Genomic DNA, 22,464 nt, shown 5'->3' with positions numbered 1-22,464 from the left:
GACCTCAGGGTCTAGAAGGGTCTAGAAGGGCTCTAGAAGAATTCACGTGGGGTAATGTGGAAACAAAGTCTAAGAGACCCAGCAAGTCAGGCAGGACAGTGTCCCCCTAGGAGCCAGAGCCTGTGGGCCCCAATGCTGGGGCCTGCCACTTGGATGGCTGTATGTCTCGGACAGGCCATCACCCTCACTTTTCCCATAAGGGCATTAGAGAACTGGATTCGATCCCTTTGCTTTGTTTTCCTGTCTTTTAAGCTGTGGAAGCCTTTTGTCAAATAAAGTCTAAAGATGAACCCAATAGAAAAAAGCAAAGCTGCTGGGCACCTGGGTGGTTCAATTGGCTAAGTGTCCAACTCTTGATTTTGGCTCAGGTCATGATCTCACGGTTCAGGAGATGGAGCCCCGTGGTGGGCTCTGCGCTGACAGTGCAGATTCTTTCCCTCCCTCTGTCTCTGCCCCTCCTCACCACAAAGTAAATAAACTTAAAAAAAAAAAAAAAAAAAAAAGCCAAGCTTCTCTCATTGGAGCAGGGAGCCTAGAACTTTTCTATAGGGTCCTTAACAATCCATGAGGCACTGTGGAAGCCAACAGCTGAAAAGACACAGTCTGCAAACCAAAACAAACCTCTGCCCTAGATGACCTCAAAGGTCCCTCCTGTTCCAAGCTGGAGAGATCACCTCATTTGCAAGAATGCCCTCTAAGACTGCATAAAAGGTGGGAATTAAGACTCTCCCAGCAGTAGGACACCTGTCTGTGAAAGGTTTGGGCCCTTCCTTTTTGCTCTTATACACATAGATTCAGGTCTTCAGGAATAAAGAATACACGATAGGGACACCTGGGTGGCTCAGTAGGTTAAGCGTCTGACTCTTGGTTTTGGCTCTGGCCATGATCTCATGGTTGGTGAGATCAAGCCCCATGTCGGGCTCTGCACTGACAGTGAGGAGCCTGCTTGAATTCTCTCTCTCTCCCTCTTTCTCTGCACCTTCCCAACTTGTGCTGTCCCTGTCTCTCTCAAATAAATAAATAAACTAAAAAAAAAAAAAAAAAGAATACATGATCATAAAATCCTGATCACGGCGTACTGTTCACTAATGTCGGTTTGCAAGGGACAAAAAACAAATTTTCATCCATGTTAGGCAAAAAGAGGAGAATTTATTGGTTCACATATCCAACCTCAAGGACAGGAGGAGCTGATCTAAAAGCAACTTTCAAAACTTCTCTCTCTTCCTTCTATCTCTGCTTCTGTTATGTGTTCATCCCATTATCACCTCCTGAAGTAAGCAGCATCAGTTCTGGACAGTCATTCTTCAAGCTTAGTAATTAGACAAGAGTAAAATACCCAATGACATACCATGTCCATTAAAAGACATCAAAGGGAGGACTCTGCTTGGACCGTCCTAGGCTGGGCATCCCTCCCTGGGATCTACTGCTCAGGACAAAAGCATGGTATCCTCTGTGATGGGTAGAATCCACCGGAGCCACATGGCTGGCTCCAATGTGGCTGTTACGAAAAGGGAAGAAAAGAGGAAAGGAAAAGAAAAACAGCAGATGTCCACTGTATCTGCCATTCTGAACCTTCCTCAGTGTGGGTCCGTTGTGTGTTTAAGCATTACTGCTCATTAAGGCTGCACACAGCCTCCACTCCAGCCAAACTAGGCTGTCTCTTGCCTTTCGTTTTGTCTCCCTTGCCTAACATGCCCTTTCCTTCCTTCTCAGCTGGTCTACGATCTCGCCATTCTTCAAGGGATAGTTGAAATTCAAACTCCCCCAGAAAGGCCTCTTCTTCCAACCTGTACATTCTTTCCTTTCCAGGAGAAAGGGTCTCCTGTCTGTACCTTCAGTGGTGTGTTGGAAAATGTTTTAAAACTGCTCCCTTGAAAAACGAAGAATCAAACAAAACCCTGATTTTTCATTTGTCAATTTCCATGGTGTAATCACTCCCACCATGGTCAATTTCCTGCTCTCAGCATGACAGTCACTGAATGCAGAGCTGGAAAGAGGTGTGCAATACAGCAACATTACACAGAATTCCCATAGCATTCCCACCATACAAATACAACAGATCTAATCTCAAGAACATATGTGTTAATAAACTGTAGTAAAATAATTAGAAACTTTATGAATTTTAATACATATTTTTTTTATTTATTTTGAGAGAGACAGTGAATGCAAGCAGGGGAGGGGCAGAAAGACGGGGAGAAAGAATCCTAAGCAGGCCCTGGGTTGTCAGCACACAGCCCGATGTGGGCCTTGATCCCACAACCGTGAGATTGTGACCCGAGCCAATATCAGGAGTTGGACGCTTGACCAATTGAGTCACTCAGGAGCCCCAGAAAGTTTACGAGCTAGGAGTATTTACCAACTTTGTGTTTAATGTAATTTAATTGTAAGTTTATATTATTTTAATATTGGCAGTGTTTAATAATCATCTCATAAAATTCTTAGAAAACTAACAGCTACGGTTTTGACTTTTCTAGCATTTCATTTAAATAGAATCATACAGTAAGTAGTCTTGTATCTGGCTTCTTTTGCTAAGCATAATGCTTTTGAGATGTATTCATGTTATTGCATCCATCAGTAATTTGTTACTTTTTACTGATGAAACATAGTATACATCATGTGAATAACACCACAAATTTTCATTCATTCATAATTTTGGTTTCTAGTTTTTGACTATTATGCATAAAGTTGCTGTAAACATTTGTATACAGGTCTCTGTGTGGACGTAAGTTTTCACCTGTCTTGGATAAATATCTAGGAGACTGTTGTGTTCTATGGTGAGTGTACATTTTTTAAAAGGAACCACATAAAGGTTTTCCTAAGTGCACTTACGATTTTGCATGCATATCAGGAATATAGAATTCCAGCTGTTCCATTTGCTCTCGAACACTTAGTGTGATCAGTCTTTCTAATTTTAGACATTCTAGCAGGTGGTGTAGTGATCTCTTACTCTGATCTTGATAAACGCTTTTCTAACAACTACTGATGTTAAGAACCTTCTCATGCGCTTATTTGCCATTCACCTGTCTTTGGTGAAGTGCCAATTCAAATCTTGTGCTCAATTGTCAACTGGGTTGTTATTGTAGAGTTGTTTTATTATTGAGTTGTCAGCGTTATTTATATATTCTGAATGCAAGTTATTTATCAGATATAGGGTTTATAAAAATGTTCTCCCAGTCTGTGGCTCTTATTTTCTTAATAGTATCTTTGCCCAACCCAAAGACACAAATATTTTCCCCCACATAACTAAAACTATTATATTTTAGCTCTTATGTTTAAGTCTATTTAATTTTTGTGTATGGTATGAAGTGAGGTTTGAGGTCCGTTTTCCCTTATAAATATCCAATTTTTTCTAGCACTGTATTTTTTTTTGCATTTTTTAAACTTGTTTTATTTTTTATTTTTTAAAATTTACATCCAAATTAGTTAGCATATAGTGCAACAATGATTTCAGGAGTAGATTGCTTAGTGCCCCTTACCCATTTAGCCCATCCCCCCTCCCACAACCCCTCCTGTAACCCTCAGATTGTTCTCCATATTTAGGAGTCTCTTCTGTTTTGTCCCCCTCCCTGTTTTTATGTTATGTTTCCCTTCCCTTATGTTCATCTGTTTTGTCTCTTAAAGTCCTCGTGAGTGAAGTCGTATGATTTTTGTCTTTCTCTGACTAATTTCACTCAGCATAATACCCTCCAGTTCCATCCACATAGTTGCAAATGGCAAGATTTCATTCATTTTGATTGCCAAATAATATTCCATTTTATGTATGTGTGTGTGTATATATATGTATATATATATATATATACATATATATACACCACATTTTCTTTATCCATTCATCCATCGATGGACATTTGGGCTCTTTCCATACTTTGGCTATTGTTGATAGTGCTGCTATAAACATTGGGGTGCATGTGCCCCTGTGGACCAGCACTTGTGTACCCTTCGGATAAATAGTAGTGCAATTGCTGGGTCGTAGGGTAGTTCTATTTTTAATTTTTTGAGGAACCTTCACACTGTGTTCCACAGTGGCCACACCAGTTTGCTTTCCCACCAGCAGTGAAAAAGAGATCCTCTTTGTCTGCATCCTTGTCAACATCTGTTGTTGCCTGAGTTGTTAATTTTTGTCATTCTGACAGGTGTGAGGTGGTATCTCATTGTGGTTTTGATTTCTATTTCCCTGATGATGAGTGATGTTGAGCATGTTTGCATGTGTCTCTTAGCCATCTGGATGTCTTCTTTGGAGAAGTGTCTATTCATGTCTTTTGCCCATTTCTTCACTGGATTATTTGTTTTTTGGGTGTTGAGTTTGATAAGTTCTTTATAGATTTTGGATACTAACCCTTTATCTGATATGTCATTTGCAAATATCTTCTCCCATTCTGTTGGCTGCCTTTTGGTTTTGCTAATTGTTTCCTTCGCCATGCAGAAGCTTTTTATTTTGATGAGGTCCCAGTAGTTCATTTTTGCTTTTGTTTCCCTTGCCTCTGGAGAGGTGTTGAGTAAGAAGCTGCTGTGGCCAAGATCAAAGAGGTTTTCTAGCACTGTATTTTTTAAAAGTCCTTATTTTTTAGAACAGTTTGAGCTCCGCAGCAAAATTGAAGGGAAGGTACAGATAACTTCCACATCCCCCCCTTCCCCCTGCACATGCATAACTTCTCCAGTTATCAACACTCTCCACTAGAGTGGTACATATGTTATAAGTAACAAAGCTACACTGACACCCCCAGTCACCTCAAGTCCACAGTTTATATTAGGGTTCACTCTTGGTGTGGCCCAGTCTGTGGGTTTGGACAAGTGTACAATAACACGTATCCATCATTATAACAGCATACAGAGTATTTTCACGGCCCCAAAGATCCTCTGCTCTGCCTACTCATCCCTCCCCTTATTCTAATTCCTGATTTTTTACTGTCTTTTTCAATGACTAATCTGCTTTTAATCCCATCCAGTATACTTTTTATTTCAGACATTTTATTTTTCATGTCTAGAAGCTCCATTTGAGTTTTTTACTGGGACATACTCTTGTCATTTAGACCCTTAAATAATTTGACTGGTCCTTCCCAGTACTTAATAAGGCCATGGAATTTCTTAGAACAACCTACCACAGAGTAGGGAGTTTGAAATACATAGATGTGGACCATCCAGCTTATTAGTTGTGTCACCACAGGAAAGTCACTTAACTTCTCTGAGTGTATGAACGATCACCTATAAAACGGGATTGAGTGATAATGCTCACTGAATGGGCAGGAATTTGTTGGAGCAGCAAACAGATGGAAGAGGTATTTGTGGCCAAGAGGCCCCTCCTTCAAGTTTTAGAACCTCACCGCTTTGGAAGCTGGTTTTAGTCATGAGTCAGAGGAAGGATTAGCAGTCCCTTTGCGTTCGGAAGGAGTGGCAGAGGAATGTTTTTGGATGCTACAAGTCCAGACCATACACTGCAAGGTACAGTGGCCTGTTCCCAGAACACTGCTGAGATGATGATCTAGAGGATGTCATTCCTGCTCTTGAGAGCCCACAAGTCCCAGGGTGCCACCGCAACAACAGCAGAAGGCTCTGCCCCATGTTCCTCTTTGGTCATGTGTCCACACCCTCCTCAGCACTTGAGAACTCTCCACAGGACAACATCTCACACACACTCAGCATCTCGCTCTAGCAGGCTGGTTGTGTCCTGAATGGGGATAATCAGGGGAGTTTAAGAGAATGGGTGGCTACCAGCAAAGGACCCAGCAAACAGGACAGGCAGAAGGACTAATCAAAGGGCCACAGGAAAGGTAAAAGAACCAGGCAGGCTCGGGGGGCTTGTCTTGGAACAGTTAAGGACAGGGTGTCTTTCCCGGTCTAAACTTATCCTGCAGCCTGTGAGGCAAGGAGACAGAGCTATAAAGAGCAACAAGCTGTACAACAAGCCGTGAGGCTAGAGACAGAGGCAAAGCCAGTGCTCACATACCAAACAAGGAACCAATTCTTCAGGTTCTTCACATACTCTTCAGATTCTGTGAGCAAGATGAAGACCATTGGTATTTAAGTCACAAAGACCACAATGCTGGGTAATGTCCAGATGGAGGGAGTCTCGATCAGCACATCAGCAGGAATCTTTTGGTCTAGCCCGGGTTTTCTCAACCTTAGCCCTAGTGACATTTTGGGAACAGACAATTCCTTGTTGTGGGGACCTGTCTTGAGCATTGTAGAAAGTTTCATGTATCACTGGCTTCTGTCCACTAGGTGCCAGTACACGCCAATCCCCTCCCCATGACTTGAGACAACTGAAAAGGTATTCAGGCACTGCCAAACAGCTCCTGGGTTGTCACATTGCCTTTGGTTGAGAACCACTGATCTGGCCTTCTGGACTTAGACCTTAGAAAAACTGACGGCACTAGCAATCACATTTCCTGACTTCAGAGCTCAGTGTGAAATACAGGGACCTCTGCTCAAAATCCCGTATTTATGTCGGTTTACTGATACCTGTGAAGCAAAAAGCCATTACTTACATAAAAATTTGCCCCAAGCCCTTAACAGAGTGTAGTGGTTAATTACACTCCATCCAGAGCATCAATCCCAGCTGTTCAGATTCTAGCTTCATCGCTTACTACTGTGTAGCATTGGGCAAGGGAATTTCATCTCTTTGTGCCTCAGTTTCTTTATCTGTGAACTATGGATAATCACAGGGACTACTTCATGAGGTATCTGAGGATATATATTTGTTGTTGTATGTGACACACTCAGAACAGTGTTTGACAAATGGTGAGCCCTAAAGATGATCTATTCTAGCACTTGTCAGCTGGCGGGGGGTGGGGGGGGTCGGGGCGGGTTGTGATGGTGTTCCAAGTGTTCAAGTGTTATGACATTAACGGCACAAAGATTCCTTTTTTTTTTTTATAAGTACCCAAAATAATAACTTAAATATCTTGCCACTTAAAATAAAACTGCTTGAGAGCCTCCAATTAAATAGGAGTACACATGGCCCTTAGTGGGGTCAGACAGGCCAGCTCCTGACTCAGGCACTCAGATTATCACTCAGCTGCCACAGCAGTCTGGGCTACTGCAGAGCTTTCAATTATCTTTACTCTTAGTCATCATGTTTTCTAACCTGTGCCTACAACACATTATTGTGCAAAGACAAAAAATACAAGGAACACTGGTGCTAAGACACAAGAGGAAGCATATGAATGTTAACTAATTCTACAAATGTATCTTCATAAATCCATGAGTTTACTTTATTCAACCCAAATCCCAATTCACATATCCAGATACAGCCAACGTTTCTAAAGTCAGAGTCCGAAATATACTATCGTAGTGAATTTAACTGTTCATTTATTAGGATTAAAGAGACTACTATGTTGTATTACTTGTCCCAAAGAGCTTACAAACAGCCTGACGCACTCACCCAGGTGGACACTGTGATTGCTTCCCCCCATTCCTCTCTGACTTTGGACAATGACGCCTTCCTGGCAGTCCAGGGCTTTGGGGGAAGCTGATCCCACCAGAGCCTCAGTGAATCAGTATAAGTGCATCCCCTGGACTCTGGTTTTCAGAAGTGGGGACATGACCTAATTTTAACTTCAGAAATTGGAGAAGATGGTTCCTGGTAGTTTCTGGGGGGAAAGAACTCACACTGTCCTCCTGGAAGTGGAAGAGAAAACATGGAGCCCAGGAGTTGTTGGCAGTCATCTCTTAACAACCAGGCACAGCCCATAAGAATATGGTTGAAGACATGAGAAGGTAGAACAGAGAGATGGAAACAGAAGAGATCCTGATGACACTGTCAAGCAGACGAATCATACCAACCCTACAACCCTCCCCACTTCAGTAAAACAAGCTAAACCAGCTTGCACTGGGTTTTTCTTATTTGCATCCTAACATAATCTTAGCTTTAGCTCTCCTATTTAGAAACAAACTAAAAAAAATTATAAAAACTAAATGAGCTAACTGCAAACTATGAGAATGATCAACATCACATCATAAAAACAGTTTTTGTCTATTTTGTTTGTACAGCCCATAGCTTAATTTCAATTTTCCAAGACTTTTGCTTCCAGCCAAAATGTAGTAACAAAGACCAGTTTACACTTGTACCTGAAACAACAGCAAACAATCCATAAAAACACCGGAAATAATAGTTTTTGAGACACTACACATTAGGCGATGAAAGAGTGTGATCCCCGAGAAAGGAAACCAATGATGTAAGCCTTACAACTGCCCCAATATACTGCCTGCAGAGAGAGCTTCTAGGTGGTGGCACAGGGAAGGATAACCAGAGCAGGGCCTCTGCACTGAGGAGGAGGAGCTGAGGGTCCAGGTCGGCAAGAAGGCCACAGTTCACAGGCCGCTGCAGCAGAGAAGAGAGCTGCACAGAGAGAGAACCATGAAGGTCAAGTCCTGAGGGCCCTTCTCAAGTCCTGAGCAGAATACTGATGAGTGCATGTATAGAAGGAGAACACATGAGACTAGGCAAAAGAACATTTCCAAAGGATTAGACTAGGAGGAACAGTACCTAGTGCTCATACGGCCTAAGAAGGCCAGTTTCCATTAGCCAAACTGAAAAACCTCGTAATGGTGAGACACTGGGTAGACTGCTCAGAAGAATCCTGCCTTGGCAGTGGAGAATAATTAGTCTCAGGTCAAGTGTTGCTCTGGTCCTGCCAAAAAAATACCTTAACACTGAGACTATAATAGAGACTAAACGATTCCCCCCCCCCCCAAATTAACTTCATCACAGAACAAAGTTCAAGAAGACTTATCACAGCACCCAATTAAATAAAATTCACAAAGTCTGGCATCAGGTCAAATATTTGGCTTTTTCAAAGAAGCAGAAAATAAGACCCATAATGATGAAAATTGAAACTGACCCAGATATGACACAAATGTTACACTTAGCAGACAAGGACATTAAGATAAGTATTATAATTGTATTCCATGTATTCAAAAAAGTAATTCAAGGAAGACATAAAAAGAGTGAAGCCAGTGAAGACTTTTAGGAAATGAAAGCTATTAATATCTGAGATGAAAAATACACTGGCTGGGATTAACAAATCCTGAATCTTGGAGAAGAAAAGACTGGTGAACTTGAAGACACAGCAATAGAACTATCCAAAAGGAAACACAGAAAAAAGAAGTTTAGAAAATGGAAAGAGCATCAGTGAGCTGTGAGGCAACCCAAGTGACCCTATTTGTATGGGTGGAGTTCTTCAGAGGGGAGGAGGCAGAAAAATATTTGAAGTGATAGTGGCTTAATACGTAACAAATTAGACGAAAAATATAAACTCAAAGTTCCAAAGAGCTCAACAAACTGCAAACACCAGGAACACGAAGAAAACTAAATCACCAAGTCACTAAATCAAGGCAAGTCAGAACCAAATGGCATAACACTAAAGATTAAAAGACCATCTTGAGAAAAGCCCGAGGTAAAAAAGAAAATTATGTACAACGGAACAAAGACAAGGATGACAGCAATTGCTTGCAGGGCACAATGCAAGCAAGATGACAGCAGACTAACTCTGAGGTACTAAAAAAAAAAAACAAAACCAAAAAACAAAAACAAAAAACTGACAGCCTAGAACTTTTATCCAATGAAAATATCTTTCAAAAACAAAAGCAAAATGAAAACATTTAGAGACAGGCAAAAGCTAAAACAATTGTTAACAAACTGATACCACAGAAATGGCAAAGGGAGTCCTTTGGGCAGAAGGAAAATACAGATGTGCAATATGGATGTTCAAAAAGCAGTGCAGCCCAATATCCTTCATGAACAAAGGTGCAAGAATTTTAAACAAAATTCTAGTACATTTAATCCAAAATTTATAAAAAGGACAGTATATCATGACTAAATGGGGTTTATCTTAGAAATCCAAAGTCGATTTAACTTTGAAAATCAATTTGGTAATTCACCTAATCAACAAAGTAAATAAGAAAAACCATATGGTCAACTCAATAGATGCAGAAAAAATATTTTCAACACCTATCCCCAAAAGTAAATTCAATATCCATTTCTGATGAAAATTCTCAGACAACTAAAAAAAAAAAAATGAACGTCCTCAACCAAATAAAGGGCATCAATGAAAAAAATCTATAGCTGCTGTCATATTTAATACTGAAAGACTGAATTCTCTTCTCAGATGATCAGAGACAAGGCAAGGATATCTACTCTCACCACGTCTATCAACATGGTACTGAAGGTTCCAGCCAGTGCAATGAAGCAAGCAAAAGAAACAGAAGGCATCAAAATTTCAAATAAAGAAATGAAATGATCTCTATTTACAGATGACATGACTACGCAGAAGATGCAGTGGAGTCCATAAAAAAAGCTTCCAGAAACTCAAAATTGAGTTTAGCATGTTTATAGGATACAAGCCCAATATACAAAAGCCAAGTATATCTCTATATACTATCAACAAAAAATGGAAATCAAAATTTTAAAAGCTTATCATTTTAATCATCAAAAACATGAAATAGTTGCAAATAAATCTGACAATATATTGAAATTTACAAAACACTGCTGAAAGATTATTAAAGACCTAAATCTATGGAGAGATCTGCCTTGCTCATTGATGTTCCAGAAAACTCAGTATTGTAAGGATGTCAGTTCTCCCCAAATTGATTTATACATTTGACACAATCAAAATCCTGATGAGCTTTTTTAACTTGATGAGCTCATTCTAAAGTTCACATGGAAATGAAAAGAACTTAGAAAAGACAAAACAACTTGAAAGAGGAGGTTGGAAGGTAACTACTCTGATTTCAAAACACTCCAAGCTACAATTATCAAGTCTATGTGGTATCAATATTTTAAAAAGATAAACAGATCAAAGGTACAAAACAGAGCCCAGTAATAGACTTATAGGTATACATAAAACTAATTTTTGACAAGGTGCAAAGGTAATTGAGTGGAGGACAGACTTTTTAAGTGGTGCAAAACCAATTGGATATCCTTACGCATACACATACACACAAAACACCACAAATTTGATCCATACTTCACACCATTACTTATTAAAAAATTAACTCAAATCACAGACCTAAATTTAAGGGTTTATGTATGAAAAAAACCCAAATGTCTACCAATATGGAATGGATAAACACACTGTGTATATTGATACAATATAACTCTAGTTGGCAATAAAAATGAGAGGTATTAATATATGCAACAACATGACCAAGTCCAAAAAAATAATTATGCTGAGTGGCAGAAGCCAGATTAAAAAAATAAAGAACAGATAATATGTGATTCCATACATTCTCGTAAATGACTGGCACAGGGTCTAGAAAGCTGGACAGATGAGAGTTTCTGTCCAATCTGCCTTTTAATGGCTGAATAAACTTTCGAGGATCACTCATTCTCTGATTCTCAGTTCCCCCCCTTGTCAAATGGGGATAATTACACCTATAGTTAACCTCCCAGTGCCTCAGTTTACCCATCTGTTCAACGGGGATACTAAAATTACCAACTTCATAGCATTCAGACTAAATGAGTTAAATTTGTAAAGTACTTTTTCTTTTAATTTTCTAAAGTTTACTTATTTATTTAGAGAGAGAAAGAGCACAAGCAGGGAACAGAGAGAGAGGGAGAGGGAAGCTCAAGCAGGCTCTGCACTGTCAACATAGAGCCTGATGTGGGGCTCAAACTCACAAACCATGAGATCATGACCTGAGCTGAAATCAAGAGTTGGACACTTAACCAACCGAGCCACCCAGGTGCCCCTGTAAAGTACTTTAAAATAAGACCTAGCACAAATTAAGTGCTTCCAATTTACTTAATGACTATTTAGTGAGAACTGTGACAGGCCAGGCTGATTTGAGGATTACTGTTAACAATAATCTGCTACTATACGGCTATTTTAAGGCTCATTCTACCTGGGGGAAACAAATCCCCAGGGTAGAAATGTTTCCAAGGAGAACTATTGTGTAAGGTCAGTGAGTCAGCCAGGGGTCTACACTGGGCGCTTCCCTGACGACGCGTCATTAGTTACAACTTGGACTTATTACTGGTAAACTTTGGGGCTCTTTTTCAACCAGCACTGGTCTTTTTCTGCTCGGTGCTGTTTAGTAGGAGTTTCCTGGTGCTGGGCAGAAGGCTCCTGGGATGGCCTGAATTCAGGCCTGTTCCAATCCACCAGAGGAAGCCTGAGAGCAGGGAGCACCGGGTCCTAGACACAAGTGCTTCAGGCCAGCAGGCGGGCCACTGGCCCAGCCCAGTGGGAGGGAAGAACCGGATCAAAGAAAGAAAGATGCCATGCTCCGCTTTATCCACGGGGTGGAGTATTTTAGCCAAAGAAAGGACCTTTGGAGGCAGTGAAGTCCTGGGAGAAAGATAAGCCCGGACTTGTCCAGAGTCACGCCCATCAAACCCTCCTCCGCAGGCAGTCAGTCATCAAATTTCTCAAACCTGAGGGCTGTGCCAAGGCCTATCCTGGTAAAAGAAAATCCTCTACGAGCCTCAGCAAATTTAAAAATTTGAGAGCCAAAGAGGGACCAGGGGAGACCAGTGAGTCTGACCCTTCCCCCCACAAATGAGAAATATGAGGGCCAAGAGGGGAGGGAGGAGTCCTGACGGAGGTCGCACTGCCAGGCTGCGTCAGACCAGCCCCGAACCCAGGTCCCCCGGCCGCCTGTCGCCTGTCGAAGCTCTCTCGCTGGGCTGCCTCCGGGTCGTTCAGACGGGGTCGCTGCCCTGTAGACCTTCCAGTGCAGGTGAGATCCCATCCACATGTTTCACTGGGAGGTGCAGTCTGAGCGCGGAAGAAGGGGGAGGCGGACACAGCCCTCCGCTGGTGGAGTCCCCCAGGTCTGGAGCATGGAGGCTCGCGCCTTCCCCCTGGGCAGCCTGCTCGCGGCTCCCTCTTTTCTGCTCCCACGTCCCCTCCCAGAGGAGCTTTCCTCAACCACCCGTCCAAAGGTGCCTCCACTTACCCACGGTCTCGGACTCTCCGTTGTTCTCCGTTGTTCTTCAGAGCATGTGCCTCTACTTGCCCTTAGGTATGCACACACCATGCGCGCACGCGCAGGCTTACACGCATGCGCGCACCTACACCGTCATGTGCTTGCGCATGCGTGCGCACACCCCGCGTTTACGTTTTGTTTGATCATCGTCTGTCGAGGTTATAAACTCATGTAAAATCAGGTTAGCGACCAATCCCCAGTACCCAGAGAAGTGTCTGGTAAGTAGAAGATGCCCAATAAAAATATAATTAACAAATAGAGGGAAGACCATGGCTTCAAGTCCTGATTAATCTGTGAAATAAATTATTGTAAAGATCAAATTAAATAATATATGCAAAATCACTCTGGCACCTGACGAGAATAAAGAATTGAAAGGGGTTAGATTAGATTAAAGGACTGTAGGTAGGGCCCTCTCACAAAGTGGAGAACTGGCAAGAACAACGGGCCTGCATTGTGATAATAATTAACATCTATTTGCATTTATTTTTTTGTTTTGTTTTATCCCTTCCGGTGTAAACAAAACGAAACGAAAATACTGCTACAGGCACATAAGGATACACACACTTCTGCACAATCACAAACTAGGAGTGTGTGGGGGTGACACACTGACTGGGGCAGCAGCTAAAACCCGAATGAGAGGGCTGATTTCGTAGATAGATACAAAATTGACTCAGAAATGTCCGGAAGCATTCCCTGTTTACAAAATGAATTAATTAAGGCTGGTGAGCAAGAATGCAAAGGAAAAACAAAAAGAGGAAAATAAAAGCAGCCAGAGAAATGACTGGTACCTAAAAAATAGGCTGTGGACAGTGAGAAACCTGATTTCTACAGCATGTGTCCTCGGGGCTGGGCTGCGAAGCCCCCAGTACAGTCCAGGATCTGGGGACTGGAACTTTCCACACTAGAGCTTCTTCTCTCTGTTAACATGCAGTTGGTCAGAAGCCAGACTTGAAGGCTTAAACTACATTTTCCAAATGTATTTCTTTTCCTTGGTACTTTTTATCAGTTTCAAGTCAAGAAATTCAAAGACTCTGACTTTAAATATTTCCAAATTTTTCAGTAAAATTTTAAAAACCTTTCATATTAAGAAAAGTGGGGCATATTCTAAATAAAGGTAACCACGTGAGATTGAGACAATGGGAACAGGTTGGGAAACTGACCTGGAAAAGACAAGACATACATTGTTTCACTCGGAAATCTTGTTCCTGGGAAATTTTCTAAAGAAAGCAGAGATCTCTGGTGCTTGCCAATGACCTGGAAAGTTAACCACACCTTAGAATGGCTATTTTTGTCTCCATTTTTAAAAGCAGAGAGAATTCACCTTTAGAAAGAACTGAAGGTTTTCACGTTTTCACTGATAGGTTCTCCAAGGTCCTGGCTTCCTGGACATGAAAGTGTCCTGACAGCTCCTTGTCACCCTACTTCTCAGCATAAGGCCCTCTGGATGTAGAGGAGGGGCCTGGTCTTCCTCGAGTAGGATGACAAACCTCTTTTCCTTCAATCCTCTGTAAATGTTGTGCATGAGTGAGTCCTCACTCTTTCCAAAGCTGATTTTCCAACCAAAGGAAGACAAAACTTTGGTCCAAATTTTAAGACCCATAGACCACTCTAAAGAGTGGAAAGACATGACTGGGCTGTTGTTTGACCAGAAAGGATGGTCGAGGAACCACTTAAGAAATTGCCCTGAGTCATAGTTAAAGCAGCCAGCAGCACCTGGAATCCTCACACTGGCAGTTAGGAAGGCTATTTCAGACAAGTTGCTGATCTCTCTGAATCTCAGTTAGCTCACCTGTGAAATGAGTGCTCATCAACTCTGCCCCAATTGCCTGCTTGGTTCAAGGAGAAAGTGGACCGGAAAGGATTCACAAACCACTATTATTAGAAACTGACAAGTCTTATAATAACCTATGTTCCACCATCTCCAGTGAGAATGAAGTAAGTATAATAGCTACTACGCACCTGCTTTGTACGATGCTTTTCCAACTCTGTGCTCCAAACCTTACAATATAGTCATAATTATCCTCATAACAAGGCAGGGGGAGGAACTGAGAACCAGAGAGAGTGAGTGACACTTCAAAGTGCGTCCAGCCATTAAAAGGCAGAACGGGGATTGGAGCTGTCATCTGTCCAACTTCCAGACTCTGTGTACCAGTCTGTCTTTAATGAAGAGGAAAGGGACAAAAATGACACATTAGGGGTTAAGGTAAAAAAAGAGCTATAACAGAGATGGTCTGTCATAATCTAAGAGAGTTTAAGAGAATTTCTGAGGAAGACTGTTGAACTTTTACTTTATTTAAAGTATTTTAAATTTATTTTAAAATGGAGATGGATTTTCCTGGTGTTAGCAGTGTTCAGCTGTGGGCAGGGGTGGAAGGAGAGGAACTGAGGCCCCAGTGCGGGGGGTCTGACAGGGAGGGTGTCCCTGTATCCCTTGCCCAGTGCCTGTCAGGGCCATGTGAGCATGGCACAGAGGCCACCTGGGGCCCAGTTCCCAAGAAGAGAGGATGGGGGGCAGGGAAAGGCAGGTGCAGCACGTGAAGTCCGCCTGGACTGGACTGTGTGAGCAATGAGTAGGTAGGGGGACAGGCAGCCCACCCAGAGGGGACAGGCTGACTTCTCTCCTTAATTGAACGATTCCAAGGCCTGGGTGGCCCTGTGTACATGCAGACGTCTCCACTAGCTTGTCTCGTTTACGGTCCCATCTCTCTCCCCTCTCATCTTTTCTCCTTCCTTCTTGAGTTTCTCTTCCCTGACCTTGCTGTCCTCCTTATTCCTTGTGCACGAGTTCTCCTCTTTCCCTCCTGCCTCCTCCCTTGCTACCCCTCTGACAAACTGTATCAGCGAATCCCTCAACAGTGTCATATCTAACTTTTTTTTTATTCATTGCATGATTTATTTTTAGCTTGAGACAACTGCATCCTAAAAATGGAGTTCCTGATGAGACAGGGGCTGGGCCCAGTTATGTGAGGTATCTGGGGCCTGGCCCGGCCCGGCCCTCAGTCTCCGCACGCCTGTGTCCTGTGCCCAGGAGTACTAGTAGCTGGAGCCCAGGCAGTGGAGAGTTGGTCCTCCGGGCCCAGGAGGGATAGAGAGGAGGGACCAAATCTGCCTCTCTGCTCCCCCGCTTCTTGCAACCAGACCTCTGAGAGTCTTCCAGCCACTTTCCTGCCCTCAGTCTTTCTGGGAAAGTGAAACGAAAACTGTTCCCAGATGAAGAGAACGCACCTGTTCATCGTGGGGGTCTACCTGCTGTCCTCCTGCAGGGCAGAAGAGGGACTCAACTTCCCCACGTATGACGGCAAGGACCGCGTGGTAAGCCTCACTGAGAAGAACTTCAAGCAGGTTTTGAAGAAATACGACTTGCTCTGCCTCTACTACCACGAGCCCGTGTCTTCAGACAAAGTCGCGCAGAAACAGTTCCAACTGAAAGAAATTGTGCTGGAGGTAAGCAGGGGGCATGCTGACCACCTTGTCCCAGCAAGCACGGGCTGGCCAGCGGCCTGGGGATGTGGGAACGCAGGAGCGGAGACTGTGTCCTGAAGTCCGGCTGCATTTTAGTCTCATGTGAATCTGAAGATATTTTTGTTGCAAAGCTGGGGTGTGTGAACAACGCAGGGTGGGGCCTGACTCCTAAAATAGGGACAATCGAATGTGTTGCACAATGCATGGGTCTGATTTAAAATCTGTCTCATGATGGTCCTCTTGGTTTTTCAAGGGCAATAGTCCCAGCAACTATTTTTCTGAGATAATTTTAAAAGTTTGTTAAGTGGCCTTGGGTGAAATGCATTCAGAGATGATTTTGGTTTCATTCGGTGTGCTAATTCCCCACTCTCTGCTCCCTGAACTTTTGCCGCAATCCTGGAGAGACAGGAGGCTTTTGACCTTGCTTCTCTCCATGGGTCAGCCGGGGAATATCACTAAGTGATCTTCGTCTCTTGTGATCTGGGTTCAGTCAACATTGCGCAGTGTACATGTGTGAAGATCTTTAGCTGCACGTTCACTAATTAACGGGAATTTTTTTTTTTTTTTCCTCAGAAAGTTCTTGGTGTGAGTTCAGGGCAGATGCTGAAGTCAGTTCTTGTTTTATCTGCATTACATGGCCTGTTAAGCCTGGCACTGTGGGGCCTATCCTCTAATCCTTGGTGAGGGCTCCAGGGCCAATTCCTGCAGTGCCTCCTGGACAGTGTAAGGTCACTTACACTTCAGGAGCACCTGTGAGTGCCAGGAATTCTAGTAGTCACCAAGATCCCTTATCAGCCCCGTGCCCAGCCCAGGCACAGACCTGTGGAAAGAGACATTTGAGAATTACAGCAGCTTGTTAACTAGCACCTCAGAAAGCTCAGCTTAATCAAATATTGTGATTACGAGAGTTACCATGTATGAAACTCATATAGATTTGAATCTTAAAAAAAAAAGATTCAAATAAACTCCATGAAAGCCATGTGACATATAGTCAAATATGTTGGATACTTTAAAAAGTACTTCAGAATCCTCAGTGTCTCCCGATCATCATACAAGCACCTATTCTCAGAGCACTTATGTGTGGCGGTCTGGTCATTACAGAGAGCTCAGGTTGACAAAAAACTAAGTGTTTAGAAAATATCACCACTACCATTATGTTTTGTCTCAGGCTTATCCTGGGGGCTGCAAGTGGACGTTCATCTTGTGGGTTGCATGCAAAGAGAAAGCAGGAACAGTTTTTAGATCTTTGTGCTATCTATGGGAACATTGCAGGCTGGAAAAAAACCAGGACGTATAGCATAGCTGCTACTCAGCCCCTGAAATCCTCGCTCATATCATTGTCTCTGTCTCAAACTGCCATACTCAGTTATTGAGAGACTGAAAAAGTTTATTGAAGGCATAAAGATCCTACCCTGTATGCTCATCACTGTCTGGCAGCCTGGAACTCAAAAAGAATGCCAGTACAAGCAATGACTTCCCATTTCTGATGCCCCATCATATTAAAACACACGTGCACACACACCTACACATGCACACACGTACACACACTTTCCCCCAAGAATGTATCTCCCGCCAAAGACCTAGGGCCCTGAGAAGGCACTTTCCCCTGGGCTCACCATCCCTTCACGCCCCTTTGATCCAAGAGTGCCTGGCAGAGACCCATAGGACATAGTTGATGCCCTGCAGGGTGCTAAAGCTGAGGTGGGCATCCTTAGGGGAAAAGGACACAGAACTTGGGGTTGGGAGATCTAGATTTATATTCTGGCTTTGCCTTTCCTGGGCACATGACATAGGGCAGGTTGCTTAGTTCCTCTGGGTCTCATTTTCTCATCTATAAATATAGAAAAAAACATCATACAGGCTTAAGAGATAATTATGTAACGATAATTAAGATTTAGTGAATGCTTACTGTTTACAGAGACGGTTCTAAGCACTTTGTATATGTTAGCTAGTTTAATCCTTACAGTATTTCTGTGACATAGGTACAGTTCCCATCCCTATTTTACAGGGGGATACTGAGGCACAGAGAAGGTAAGTTGCCCAGGGTCACCCAACTAGTGCAGGCAAAGGTGGTCTTAGCCCCTGCACTGCAATATTGCTAGAACCAAATGAGACAGTGTTCAGTTAGCTGCTAGATACTCTGTTGAGGATCGCTTTGAGTCTGCCTTAGAGTTGCTCTGCCGCGGGCCCAGACCTGGTGAGGCCAGCTGTATCACACTCACGGTTGAGAAGCGCATAGCCCTGGAGGGAGGCACTACTTATGCAGATGCCCGGACCAGGCAGGAGACCATGCTCCCTTAATGAGGATGGAAGTGGGGGGTGGGAATGGAGGGAGGTTTTGGGGGTGTTGGGGGTACCTGTCAGGTACAGGCTGTTTCTCAGAGTCCAGGACAAAACTGATTCCAAGAATCCCATGGGTAGAAAGAGAGTGATTTAAGCCTCTACATTTTCTTCATAGTCAAAACAGTTATTTTGTCCTCTGAATTCCCTGGACCTGAGACCTGCATGAAGGGAAGTACGCTGCCTGTTCCAGTGCGGTGGCTTTAGGGGGATAAGAGGCAAGGACGCAGCCCCCAGCCAATGTCCACAGGAAGTGAGGTCTCAGCCATGGGGTGGACAGTGCAGGGGACAGTTGGCTCCTCTCCTCCAGCCAGTTCAGGAAGGTGGCTTCTGGTATCTCTGTGTCATAATTCACCACAACCTAGTACTCAGGGACACATACACAACGGAAACACAGATTTCAAGGGACAATACTGATTATTATTTGGAGAAATACTTGGGTTTTTAACAAAATTCTTTTGTCTTCTGTTTTATTCTTTCTGTTCTAGTCTATTCTGTTTGTCTTCATTAAAAAAAAATATTGATTCCAACCTATTAAGTTGATTTCATTCTACAGTTGTTAGTTGCTACCCCCCAGTTGAAACACCTGAGACATCTTTAGGGATTAGGAGCTCATGACCTGTCATGTAAGGGCCACCCCATTCTGCTAAAAACCCAGAGGAACTATGGTCATGTGTATATTTTGCCCACCGTTCTAAGGGATGACAAGAAAAATGGCCCAGAAACATCCTCCTCCACAGGGTGAGCAGGTCACTCCCTGACTCAGGGTCTTGAATGCTGATCAATCAGTCATCTGTCTGTTACTTAGAGGTTAGGTCTTGGGATAGATGCTGTGGACACAGGAAAATGAGACCCTCAAGTGGCTCTTGACCTATTATGGAAGAAGGGCAAATAAAAAACTATAGTGCAATGGGGTCACTGTTAAGAGTAGAGCAACTTAGAAGGTACTCCCAGAGCACAAAGAACAAGGGCCCTGCTTCCCAGGAGAGACACGGAAGGTATAACAAGGAAGAACTGGTTTGTGAAAATGAGGAAAATTTACCAGGCCAATAAGCAAGGGCTGGGGAGGGAACCGCAAGAGCAAGGATTCTGACAGCCCTCAGGGATCTTCCCACCCGATTTTCCTAAAATTTGCCCATGAGGGTCTCATTCCTTTAGGGAAGGATTTTTCTCCAAACACAGTTAAGCCCCTCTGAGAGTAGCAGTCCTTTAAAATGTTGCCAGTCACTTTTACCTACATCTGACCACGTTTGAGTCCCGTGCGGGAACAGGGTTTGACAAGAGGGAAGAGGAGTAGGGAAAGAATAGAAAGTCACTAAAAGCTTGGGCAGAAAAAGGGCAAATTAAATGTCACCAGGTGACACCGAGCTCAAACTGCATTCCAGTTTGGCTGGGGTCTGGCTCTGGAGGGCACCAGGGGCAGTGCGTGGTAGCTAGTTCAATAGAGAAGTTCTGTAGAGGCTGGCTGAATGGATGCCATGTTCGATGAAACGTTCTCTTTGAACACCATCTAGATTGTTCTGAACCTTTACTTCATAGCCGTGGCTTTGTAGTGACAGGACTCACGCAGCTGGGAATCCCGATTCCTGGTTGGGCATTTTATCCACAAAATAGCACATGCTCACTTAGAAATGTTGGAATATATGGAAAAGGAAAAAGAAGGCAATAAAAGCATCCACCCAGAAAGCAACACGGTTCACGTTCTGATAGATTTCTCCCCCGTACTTTCTGTCTATATGTAAACGTACAGTTTTCAGTGGGTTTATACCAATTATACAGTTTTGTTTCCTGCTTTTTTCACTTCAGTACATTGTATTTTTGTGTCACGAAAGAGTTTAATATTCTTGACAAACAGTGTTAAGGCTGGCCTAGCACTCCATGGTATGACCATGCATATTCTTAAGATAAGTTGTCCATTTGGGGATGTTGACACAATTTTCAGTTTTAAAAATCTTTGTCTGTTGAGGTTTTCATTGTAGTGTTAATGAAAATTCTTTGATTTTTAGCGAGATGGAATGTTCCCATAAAATTATCTGCCATTTATATTTCTTTCTCCCATGAATTATTTTTCGGTACCTTTCCCCCATTTTCCTGTTGAGGTGTCAACACAATTATAAAGGGAGTTGCCATGCTGCATGCTGTTTCCTTCAGCTTCAGCCCAGACCATAACTGAGTTACACCACAGCAGCCAGATTCTGTTAGCCTCACCGGACTCAGGCACAGGAGGAGGACGTGCCCGGTGATTTTGATTCCTCCTTGTCCTTTTGTTTCTTGCTTCTACTTTTCCCTTGAAACTGCTGTGCAAGTTACTGCTGCTATCACACGCTCTAGAAAGGGTGTCACAGAAAGTCCTCCAACATCACCCATCTGTCTTGGGTTGAAATACTTGAGAAGTGGTGTGCTCTAACATGGGCTTCCGAGTCAGGTAGACCTGGGGCCCCGTTCCCAAGGAAGATGCCCCTCTGCGTTCGGGCTCCATGTTGGTGACGTGGAGACGGCGGTGGTGGCTTGGCAAGAGCACAGCTTCTGGCAAACAGGAAGTACTTCACAAATACCGGCAACTTGCAGTCTGCACTCCACTCTTGAGTCACGATTTTAGACGGCCCCAGCCTAACCCTATCACTTCACAGACTGAGGACACCAGGCCACTTTCAGAGAGCTCGGGATTTGTGACACGGTGCCATGTTGCTTTTTCGTAGGCAGCTAAGCCCCAGAGAGGACGAGTGGCTTGCCCATGATCACAGATTCTTGAAGCACCCCCTCCCCATGTTCAGCTCTCCCTCTGCTCTCCCGGGCTTTGCCAAGTCCGTGCCTGATGCACTAAGCCTCTTCTCCAACACCGTTTATTAACTAGGCCCCTTCCACATTTTCAGTCACAGTGCAGACACTCAGCCTACCGAGCCACCCAGGCACCCCTCATGTTCAAAGCTGATACTATTAAGTGTGTACATGTGTTTTGTGGGAGCATGCAAACAGGCCAACCCATAACCGATATATATTTATTGGATTAGGAGAAGCCTTGGGGGATCTTCTCAGGCAAATTACTGAGCGATTTGGAACATGAAAATAAGTATCGTGAATCCCTGAACAGAAATATTAATTCACCAAATACCCACTGCTCTTACCAGACTCTGAGTAACGTTAGCATGAATAAATGAACAAATGAGCCAGTGAACGAGTGATGAACGAGCTGTGACTTCCTCATTGTGAACAGTGAAAACTGCTTCAGTTGCTGAGGGGGAGCTAGGTCCCTTAGGCAGTCTCTAGGGCAGGCAGCCCAGGGTCCTGCAGGAACAGCCACACCATCCTGGTAGTTTCATGCCAGGTTGACTTGGTATTCCTGTTATTTTCAACAGGCCTCAGCTGGGGTGTGAGGTCCGAGGCTGCTCCTCTGTGTCCCCCTCTGGGGACCTTCTCTTCTTCCTGCTTATGGAAGTCCGACTTCCACTCACCACATGAAAGTTGCTGCCATCCACACACAACCTGCCTAGTGGCTTTGTCCTGGGCCCTCTTAGATATTGATTGCAGGATGGTCACATAAAATTATTGGAAATGGCCTATCCACCAGGAAGAAGACAGCCTGTTGTTATGACCAATTTTCCAGGACTGGTAAGCAGATTATTTTCCAATAATTTTAGATGGTGACTCTGGCACAGATTATGCATGAGGCCCTGTGGGGCTGGGGGAGGCCGGTTCCACCATCTGTAGCAGAATCAAGGATCAGAATCCTGGGCC

General features: G+C 43.5%; 1 protein-coding gene and 1 long non-coding RNA gene across 2 annotated transcripts in view; one reads left to right on the top strand and one right to left on the bottom strand.

The window, feature by feature from the left end:
• LOC113599174 (uncharacterized) overlaps positions 1–15,942 on the bottom strand; it is a 113,932-nt gene extending 97,990 nt beyond the window's left edge. The window contains exon 1 of the long non-coding RNA XR_008295174.1: positions 12,898–15,942. This is a non-coding gene — a long non-coding RNA (uncharacterized LOC113599174). The remainder of the gene's footprint in view (positions 1–12,897) is intronic.
• A 2-nt stretch (positions 15,943–15,944) lies between these two features.
• Positions 15,945–22,464, top strand: part of CASQ2 (calsequestrin 2) — a 63,486-nt gene continuing 56,966 nt past the window's right edge. The window contains exon 1 of the mRNA XM_015066101.3: positions 15,945–16,371. Within this exon, the coding sequence (XP_014921587.1) occupies positions 16,138–16,371 (234 nt within the window). The 5' untranslated portion in view covers positions 15,945–16,137. The remainder of the gene's footprint in view (positions 16,372–22,464) is intronic.

Source organism: Acinonyx jubatus, chromosome C1, assembly GCF_027475565.1.
Source record: "Acinonyx jubatus isolate Ajub_Pintada_27869175 chromosome C1, VMU_Ajub_asm_v1.0, whole genome shotgun sequence".
Taxonomy (NCBI): domain Eukaryota; kingdom Metazoa; phylum Chordata; class Mammalia; order Carnivora; family Felidae; genus Acinonyx; species Acinonyx jubatus.
The sequence above is the reverse complement of the archived record's forward strand: the minus strand, read 5'-3'. Positions and strand labels throughout refer to the sequence as shown.